At 36.6% G+C, this 9,874-nt stretch overlaps 2 protein-coding genes across 2 annotated transcripts; one reads left to right on the forward strand and one right to left on the reverse strand.

Annotated features, from left to right (window-relative positions):
- Positions 1-205: 205 nt before the first annotated feature.
- Positions 206-5,923, reverse strand: LOC106444216 (homeobox-leucine zipper protein ATHB-X). The gene is made up of 4 exons (XM_013885715.3): positions 5,330-5,923; positions 5,040-5,242; positions 4,834-4,913; positions 206-2,027 (listed from the first exon to the last, which is right to left on the reverse strand). Exons 1-4 carry the CDS (start codon positions 5,412-5,414, stop codon positions 1,745-1,747), a joined length of 651 nt encoding a protein of 216 aa, XP_013741169.1. The 5' UTR covers positions 5,415-5,923; the 3' UTR covers positions 206-1,744.
- Positions 5,924-7,527: 1,604 nt separating this feature from the next.
- Positions 7,528-8,416, forward strand: LOC106444850. The gene is made up of 2 exons (XM_048759885.1): positions 7,528-7,784; positions 8,011-8,416. Exons 1-2 carry the CDS (start codon positions 7,528-7,530, stop codon positions 8,414-8,416), a joined length of 663 nt encoding a protein of 220 aa, XP_048615842.1.
- Positions 8,417-9,874: the final 1,458 nt, after the last annotated feature.

A 9,874-nucleotide genomic window follows, 5' to 3' on the forward strand; every position in this document is an offset into this window, starting at 1 on the left:
TCGGATATCCGATTTTTTCCGCTTAGACCGCCTAAATGACCGCCTAGCCGCCTAAATGACCGCCTAGCCGCCTAGGCGGCCGCCTAATTTTTTTTTTTTTTTTTTTTTAAATTTTTTTTTTAGTTTTAATAATATTTTTATTTGTTTATTTGATCTAAAATTTTATAAATATCATTTATATTCATAATTTTGATGAAAATTACACTATATTAAATTTATATATTCGATTTGTGTGTTTTATACAATCATAAACATGAAAATGTATTAATGTTATACACAATTAAAGATTAACATGTTTTATAACATAGTAAACCATCTAAAAATTCCGCCCCGCATAATTTCCGATTAATCCCCGATTTTTTCTTTAGGCGCTAGGCCCAACCCGACCGCCCGACTAGCGCCTACCGCGTTCCAGAACAGGGTAACTTATAAATTAGAGATCAATAGTAAAATGTAATATACTATTAGAACCCATGTTCAAAAACTCGGCTAACTCGGCCGATTAACCGGCGAGTACACGCTGTGCGGCCAACCACCGTAGTGAATCGACCATAATCGGCCATAAAATCGGGTCTTTGAAAAAATCTCGTTTTAGTTTTGATTTCTGTTAAAAATCAGTGCGTTTAAGTTAGATCTATGGATATTAAATGGAATTGTGCAAACAAATGATGAAAATAATGAGAAAATTGAACACAAAAATGGAGGCAGGCGGTTGTTGCAGGTTACGTTCGCAGGGCAAAAGGTAAGGGATGACACGGCGAATTACCGTTTTGCCCTTCGTTAAAAGAAAAATTAAAACTAGGCCCAAAAAGACAAAACGGGGAGTTGAATCCGGGTATTGTCGCTAGAAAACCACACTTTCACCATCTGAGCTGGAGCATTTCTGATTAACCTAGTGCAAATACAAGTTTATATACGCATATAAACATAAAATGATGAAAAATTAATCCCCGATTAATCTGTGATTAATCTCCGAGTTTATGTTAACTCGCTAGGCCCGAGTGTGCCGCACGGTAGCGACTAGCGAGTTTTCGAACATGGATTAGAACTGGAGCTTGACTCAAATAGTCAAATGTGGTGGCCGCAGCATACCTTTTCGAGTGTGATTCGGTTTAGATAAACTTCGCACAAACGGCCAGTGTCAAAATGAATTATTTTTAACATTGACCAATACCACAGGAAGTAAATAAATAAAAAATTTAGTAAACAAGAAAGAAATAAAAACAAATATTATAAGTGAGACATCAGGTGAATTAGGTGAATATCTCCAACGGAATTCAAATTTAAAAATCTTAAAACCTATCTACGTCGAGGAATAGATAGCAGCCTTATTTGAGTCTTGTGGAACGAAAGTCAAATAACAATGAGGCTTATTGATGTTTTAAACAATCTACCCCTACCCAATCAACCCATGTATATCTATCAGTATCTGGGACAATTTTGAAAGTTACAAACTTATAAACAATTTAATTAAAAATGTTTTAACCACATTTGAGATCTATGTCTATATAGATTTAATGCTTAAAATTTTGCAAGCTCAAAAGTAATGTTTCGTTTGACTATGTTTAGAACTTGGCTCTGTCAATAACATGTTAAAAGTTAAAAAAACGATGATTAAACAAATTATTCTTCCATAATAAATAATTAGAGAAATATGCACAAAATCCTCCCAATCATAAAATCTTTACTTTCACCCCTAAACCGACGTTTCAATCCTTTTGACTTTTACTTTTGACCGAGCCAGTCAACACAGGGAAGAGGAAGAAGAAAACGCCATCCGTGACTGACTTCTCCGAGCTGTTGCCTCTTCGACGGCATTAGTCATTATCTGCTTTTTTTTTAAGTCATTATCTGCTGCATTGGTCACACGTTCACATAGAGGACACATGGATAAAACCGAGGCCAATACTGGCTTTAGAGCTCGTAGTTCTTCAACTTCTATTTGTAGCCGTCGATTTTGCTCCTTCAATGACTCGAACCATCTCTTCAGATACTCACATTCCATCTCCCTATGCTTGAGCTTACTCCTACGTACAAATTTTGTATAAACATGATATTGATTATTATGAGCTGTGCTAACGTACTATTAAATATGCTTCGTCATTTTAGTTTCTAGGTATTAATATGAGTTGATTACATTTTGGAACACTTTTTGTCTTTCCTTTACGATCTTTACAGTGAGAGTCACTTTCCACTTACGAGACACTTTCTAGTGGGACCTAGGTGTGTTTTTGACAAATTTGTCTTTGTGGACGACGAGTTGTGGACGACAAATTATGGACAACGAGTTGTGGGCGACAAGCTAAAGACGACGATGAATTGTGGATCGACTTGTGAATGACGAGTAATTTGTGGACGCATGAATCAAAGAAATGCAAATAATATTGTATGATGGTTTACTTCCACTATTACAAATTTGATTTTTTTTAAAAAAATTGATATGATAACCACGAGTGATTTGTTATAGACATAAATTATGGATATATATATTTCATGAACACATATGGTTAAGTCATAAATTATGGACATACTAATTGTGGACGCAGAAATATGGACAATGATACAATTTATGAGATTAAAAAGGTTCAGCTAGACATGAGAAAAAGATCTACGCTCTATAAATGATTACTCGAGTTCTCCTTTTACAACTGAAGAGGCGAAGACAGCTACCACAACGATTTTGAGCATGACCACAATGCCGCGGTGAGTAGAAAATGACTACACATGAGACGATGTCGATGGTACTTGTCGGTGGCTTAAAGCTTCAATTTGGGCTGCTTCATAGCGGTGAACAGAGGATGGCAACCTGAGTTGCAGGCACATTGGGGGAAGCACGAGCAGACGAGAACAATATCGCTGATGGCGCTTGTGGTTGTGTCTATGCACAGAGTTCATGTGATGGTGTCCACGTTTTGGTGTCCACGTCCACATTTAATTTTGTTTACACGTTAATATATATATATATGAAAATTGATCTTAAAATATAGGGAATTTTATGTGTATTTTATTATGACAATTATTTTTATTTAATATATTTTAGAATTTGAGATAAAAATAAATAAAAACATAAAGTGGAATAAGAAGAGGAAAGAGATTCATGTGATGAGAAGAATAAGGTCTAAGAGTATGATTAACCCGGAGTTCTTAGGATAAGGTTCTTATCGGAAGTTAATAAACTGTTTCTTAACTTTTAATTAAAAAAGGTAAGAACCGGTTCTTAAATAAGGATTTTAAGAACCGGTTCTTAGCTTTTTTAGTTAAAAGTTAAGAATCAATTTCTTAACTTCCGCTAAGAATCCCACTCTAAGAACTCCGGGTTAATCATGGTCTAAGGTCATAAGAATATTTTTGACAAGAGAAAGTGTATCTCAAGCACTAAGTGTCCTATAGTGTAATTGGAACTTAAGAAAGTGTCGGTAAAAATCTCTTTTAATATACACCAATTGTTAACAACGATATATATCATAGGCTGAAATATTTTAATATATTTTAACGAGGTTGGTGTTTGAGAAATTTCTACTTTTTGTGAGACTATTCAACCGACCTTTCTCTTAACTATCTATATGCTTACATACGTGTGTGACCTCTGTGTCCACAATCGCATACCATATTATATGTGATTATATTGCTTGATCGACCGGAATGCCAGGGTACGTAAGATCATCTCATTATATATATATATATATATATATATACTGCTCTAGAAAATAATTCTAGTTTTTCTCTTTCAAAAAATAAAATAAAATCATTCTACTTTTTTGTTTCACAAATTTCATTTTGATGTTTTCCACAGACTTATATTAAGACTCAAAAACGACAAGATTTTTTGAGAAAATCATAAGTTATACGCATTTTTAATTAAAATGTCGTTCCAAAAAATACACAACGTCATAGGATTATGTTTGGTAATTTAAATTCCTTCTTTATGGACTTCATGAACAAACAGCCACGCAATATGTATATGTATACTATGCATGCATTCATGTACAAATGTTCCAAAAAATACACAACGTCATAGGATTATGTTTGGTAATTTAAATTCCTTCTTTATGGCCTTATGAACAAACAGCCACGCAATATGTATATGTATACTATGTATGCTTTCATGTACAAATGTGCGTACAAACACATTTCTGTGATGTATGATGTGCATCTAGACACCGAGAGAAAAATAGTTATACAAAAGTGTAAATGTGCGGTGTGTAAGTTAAAGTTTCATTAAAGAATATGTATACTATAAGGGACAAACATCATAATTGTGGACTAGCCAAAGATGGCTGAAAAAGTTAAACCTATCATTTACTGTCTCTAACTTTGTCCTTCATGTTCCCTATCGCTTTTCTTGTTGATACATTTATTAGATTCTATATTTTTATTTTTAAATCAAGGAACATATATGTAATATGTAGACACGTAGACATAAAATAAGAGTAGTGGCTTTTCGTGTGTAGCAGAGAATGCGTGAGAGATATATATGTCGGAATAACGTGAAACACTTGGATAAAAAAAGGATCTCTTCCACTTTACTACATTTTCTATTGCATGTACATGAATTGTGCTGAGAATCTAAGTTACGATCGCACACGATCTCTTTATATATAAATACACTATTCTGTCAACGCACTCTCGTTAATTATTAAATCTCCAACCACTAAAAATCCAATTCCAAAAACCCTATGTATAACATGCATCACCGTATTTCAACAAAAAAAAACATGCATCGCCGTATATATATGTAGAAGCACAATTTTATACGATATAAAATTATATATTCCTCAACTTTTATATAAACAAACGATGCAATATACGAAAGCGGTAGATCGAAGTACGTACCGAGCTCTTCGGTTTTGAAACCACACCTCAACTTGCCTTTGACTAAGCTTCAAAAGAATGGCCAATTCTTGTTTTTGTTTCTGTGGTTTCATTATCAGCCCACTTAATCATCAGAAAATGATTAAACTCTATTTTTCTCTATCATCTTTATTTTTAACGTAAACAAAGCATACGGAACCATAAAATTGATTAATATATATACTTACCGGGGTTAAGGTATTGTTTTGTATAAAACTCTCTTCAAGAATATGTGATTGCTCCTTGATTAGACGGAGCTTTTTGCGCGGCCGGCCGCCTAAGTTTTCATCTTCTTCGTTGATATGCGGTGTTGTACCGATCATGATCCACCCACGATCTTCTTCCTTCTTTGGAGTTTGATTTATGCCTAAATCTCTCACCATGTGATCACCTGCCAAAATATATTATTTGGATATTTTTTAAGAGACAACTATTAATACAACTCTATATCATGTTGAAATCAATATTTAGATCTTACCAGACAAAGGGTGAGAAGGAGATGGAGAAAAGCTTTGAATCGATATTGTTAATTCTAAAGAGCTTGAATTAGGTGAAACGGCCATAGAGGGGATGAGGAAAATTAGGAATCAATAGAATTTGATGAAGAGAGAGTAGTTTTTTTTCGGAAGATATAAAGGTAAAGTTGAAGTTTTATATGATAACAGAAATGTGAGTATGTGTCCGATAGCCAAGGCAAATATGCCAATGTAATATACACATGTAAAAGACAAAAGAGAAAAAGCCAAGGCAAAATATTTTGCGATAAGCGTGGAATGTGGAATAAGGATCAAGCCTGATAGCATTATCAAATTACAAGGAAATAAAGTGTCCAAACACGACAAAAGATAAAAGTTCTAACAGCAGCAGCATTATAGCTGGCTCTTAGCCCAATTCTTCCCCCAAATCCAATTAAAAAAAAATTAAGAAAAGACAGAATCCCAAAACTCGCCCCTTGCGTAAGGGCTGAAAGGCCTGACTCTTAGTGACAGGTGTCACCAAACGAGAGGATGAAGAAATCGGTTACGCGTCTCTCTCGATCATCTCTCTCTCTCTCAAGCTCTCTTCGACGAAAGGCGATTTGACGTCTCCTTCGGTGACTCTTCTCGGCGACGTCTCCTTCGGTGTCTCTCATTGGCGACGTCTCCTCCGGTGGCACTTCTCGGCGACCACTCTCGGTGGTTCTCCTCGAGACGACGGAGCTCTCTCTCGGTGGCTTTCTTGAAATCGAAAGGTAAGCGGTTGTTGTGTTCTTGACTATGCATGTCTTCGATTAGGTCTGATCTGTTGTTTTTCTATGTAGTTTGTTGGTTCTCTCTCTCGGTGGGTCTTCTCCTCCAAGCTTTCCCTCGGTGGCTCAAATCGAAGCTTTCACCTCAAATCGAAAGGTAAACCTTGTGTTTTGTTGTTTCATTATGCATGTGATTGATTATTGTAGTTTGTTGGTTCTATTTGTTTCACCTAGAGTTAAAAATTTGATGTCTTTGATCTCTGGATATGTTCAGCTTGTTCTTCGGTTTTAATTTTAGTTTCAATTAATACGGATGAATCAAAGTTTCAATCCTTGCTCTGTTTCTGTTCTTTGATTTGTTTTCGCTTTTGATTATGTCTTTATGTTGGTCTGAATCATTTTTTGTTTATGTCTTTCTATTGGCAGATAGAAGGATCAAAGTTCATCGAGCAAAGGTTCAAACAATTCAGGAGTTCACTGCATAATAAGGTTAGTGTTACTCTTAACTGGTTCTGCAAACTAGAATTGGTTTAGGTTGTGGTTAGAATTGAATCGACTGTAATTAATGATTTGGTTGTGTGATAAATAGAAGTGATGGCTAGCTAGAATTGATTAAGACTTAATGTGATGAAACTTGTAGATAAATGTCAACACGTTTTTGTGTGTTGGTTGTCATGAATGCATCTTCTCTTCCTTCTCTGCCATCTATAAACACTCTTTCTTTCTTCTCTTTCTTATCATATCCTTCATCTTCCTTCTTTGCCATCTATAAACACTCTTTCTTCCTTCTTTTTCTTATCATCTCCTTCATCTTTCTCTCAACTTCTTCTTTGTATGGATTCTCAACAAAGCCAGTCCTCTAGCTTTTTACATTTACTAAACTCTCAAGTGCCTCACAATGACAACCCAACTCAGTTTCTGAGTTTTTCACCTACTCCAGACGTTGGAGGATCCGCTTCACGTGCACAAACTGTTGAGGACCGTAAGCAAAGGTGCAAGTGGTCAACAGCTGAAGACCTGGTTCTCATCAGTGCATGGTTGAACACCTCCAAGGATCCTGTAGTTGGGAATGAGCAAAGGGCATGAACCTTTTGGAAGAGGATTGGGGCGTATTATAATGCAAGTCCCAAGGTGGTTGGTTTGCCTAAGAGAGAGAAACTCCACTGTAAGCAGAGGTGGGGGAAGATAAATGAAGGTGTCTGCAAGTTTGTTGGGTCATATGACGCTGCAACAAAACAGAGGACCAGTGGCCAGAGTGAAGATGATGTTTTGAAGGCTGCACACGAAATATTCCTCAATTATTACAAGGTCAAGTTCTCATTGGAGCATACGTGGAGGGAGCTTAGGAATGATCATAAATGGTGTGGGACTTATGGCAGTAGTCAAGAAATCTCTGGTTCAAAGAGAAAGATGGTGGGGAAGACCAATCTTTTCAGTCATCAACATCTATGCCCAGTGTCAATGGAGAGGATGAAGCAACGGCTAGACCTATTGGTGTGAAGGCATCCAAGGCGAAGGCTAAAAGGTCAGTGGGAGAAGAAGGCAAGAATCTGCAAAATTTTCAGCAAATGTTGGAGTTAAAGGCGAAGGACATAGCATCAAAGGAGAAGCTTAGCCAGACCAAACTGCTTGACAAACTCCTTGCAAAAACAGAGCCGCTTAGTGATTTAGAAGTGGCGCTTAAGAACAAACTGATTAAGGATATGTTATATATGTAATCTTTTAAACTGTCGATGTTATCAGTTGGTTATCTTGTTTGTGGCGCTTATGACTCATGTGTAATATAAGTAAATCTTAGTAGTTTGCTTGTTTGATGTTAAACTGTCAATGAATATTAGTAGTTTGCTTGTTTGATGTGTTCTGTGTTCTAATACGTTCTTATCTTCTTTGATGTGTTCTAATACGTTCTAATCTTATTTTTTGCTTTTTAGGGGATCAAGTCACACACAGCCAGAAATGGAACCAAGAAAACGGATTGTTTGTGGCCTCTCAGCAAGAGGAATCATACCGTCTCTCTCAGAAGAAGATAGAGATGATGATGTTGTGCCTCTCCCACAAGAAGATACAGTCGAAGTGGTGGAGATATCAGATGAAGAAGAAGAAGAAGATATGGTGGAGTTATCAAGAGAAGAATACATGAGCAATATGGGATACTTGATTAAGGTGGAGGAATCAGAAGATGACATTGAACCTGAGTTCAGAAGGATGCTTGAAAGGATGAAGGAGGAAGAGAAGAAGCTGAGAGAGGAGAAGTTCAAGGTGTTGAATTCGGGAATCAAGCTAGAGAAAGGACAATCCTCTAAGGGTGATGGTAACAAGAGGAAGCGAAGAAGGTGAGTGTCTCGTCACGGACAAGGTCAGTGTGTTGTTGTGTCTTGTAGTGTCAACGCTTTGTGTCACGGATCATGTACTCTTATGTGTTTAATGTGTTTTGTAATCTTGCATCATGTGACTTCTATCATGTGTACTCTTGTTTGATGTGTTTTGTAATCTTGCATCATGTGACTTGGTCTCTCTAACGCTTTGTGTCACCTATCTCTATATATCTCTCTGTCTAAACCAAAGAATATCAACAACTCATCTTTCTCTCTATATCATTCTGTGTAAACCAAACAAACTCATCTACTCATCTTTCTCGCTATATCACTCTCTATAGCGAATCTGTCTAAACCAAACCAAAGCAAGAACTCATCTTCTCTTCTTCTCTCTATTTTCTCAAACTCATCTTTATTTATAATAAATTCTTCTTCTCTCTATTTTCTCTCTTTGATCACTAGTTTATAAACCGTTTTAATCACCATATATGGCTTCTTCTTCTCAAAACAATTTAGATGAAGCTTTTGATGATGCTTTTGATGATGCATTTGATGAGCTCTTTGATCAACATTTTGATAAAGCCTTTCACAATTTTACCATTCAAAGTGATCAAGAAGAACGAAGAAAGAAAAGAAAAAAAACGAGCTTATACCGAAAGACACCGTGAAGAAGGGCATTTTCATTTATGGAATGATTATTTCAGTGAAACTCCAACGTATCCTGAAAATTTCTTCCGACGACGTTTTAGAATGAACAAGCGACTGTTCATACACATTGTTGATCGACTCTCCAACGAAGTTTAATACTTCCGGGAAAAGAAAGATGGTCTCGGAAGGAATAGTCTCTCTCCTCTTCAAAAGTGTACCGCAGCCATTCGTGTCTTGGCGTATGGTTTTGCAGCTGATATGGTCGACGAATACCTCCGGCTCGGTGAAACAACAGGTCGGTTATGTGTGGAACAGTTTGTGGAAGGTATAATATATTTGTTCGGCGATGAGTACTTAAGAAGACCAACACCAGCTGATCTTCAACGTCTACTTGATGTGGGAGAGCGTCGTGGGTTTCCCGGGATGATAGGAAGCATCGATTGTATGCATTGGGAGTGAAAGAATTGTCCCACCGCTTGGAAAGGGAAATATTCTCGTGGTTCGGATAAACCAACAATCGTTTTAGAAGCGGTCGCTTCATACGATCTCTGGATATGGCATGCGTTTTTTGGACCTCCAGATACATTAAATGATATCAATGTTCTTGACCGTTCTCCCATTTTTGATGACATAATAAACGGTCAAGCTCCGAATGTCACTTACTTTGTCAATGAACGTGAGTATCATATGAATTATTATCTCACCGATGGTATTTATCCGAAATGGGCAACTTTTATCCAATCTATTTCTATGACACAAGGGCCGCATGCAATTTTATTTGCTCAACGTCAAGAAGCTGTCCGAAAAGATGTCGAGCGTGTTTTTGGAGTCT

Source organism: Brassica napus, chromosome C6 (genome assembly GCF_020379485.1).
Source record: "Brassica napus cultivar Da-Ae chromosome C6, Da-Ae, whole genome shotgun sequence".
Classification (NCBI taxonomy): Eukaryota; Viridiplantae; Streptophyta; class Magnoliopsida; order Brassicales; family Brassicaceae; genus Brassica; species Brassica napus.

Coding starts and splice junctions, on each gene's coding strand:
- LOC106444216 (XM_013885715.3), bottom strand. CDS start 5,414: ATGGCCGTTTCACCTAATTCAAGCTCTTTAGAATTAACAATATCGATT. Junction 5,243..5,329: donor TCCTTCTCACCCTTTGTCTG/GTAAGATCTAAA, acceptor ATATTTTGGCAG/GTGATCACATGGTGAGAGAT. Junction 2,028..4,833: donor TTTCAAAACCGAAGAGCTCG/GTACGTACTTCG, acceptor ATTTGTACGTAG/GAGTAAGCTCAAGCATAGGG.
- LOC106444850 (XM_048759885.1), top strand. CDS start 7,528: ATGCCCAGTGTCAATGGAGAGGATGAAGCAACGGCTAGACCTATTGGT. Junction 7,785..8,010: donor AACAAACTGATTAAGGATAT/GTTATATATGTA, acceptor TTTGCTTTTTAG/GGGATCAAGTCACACACAGC.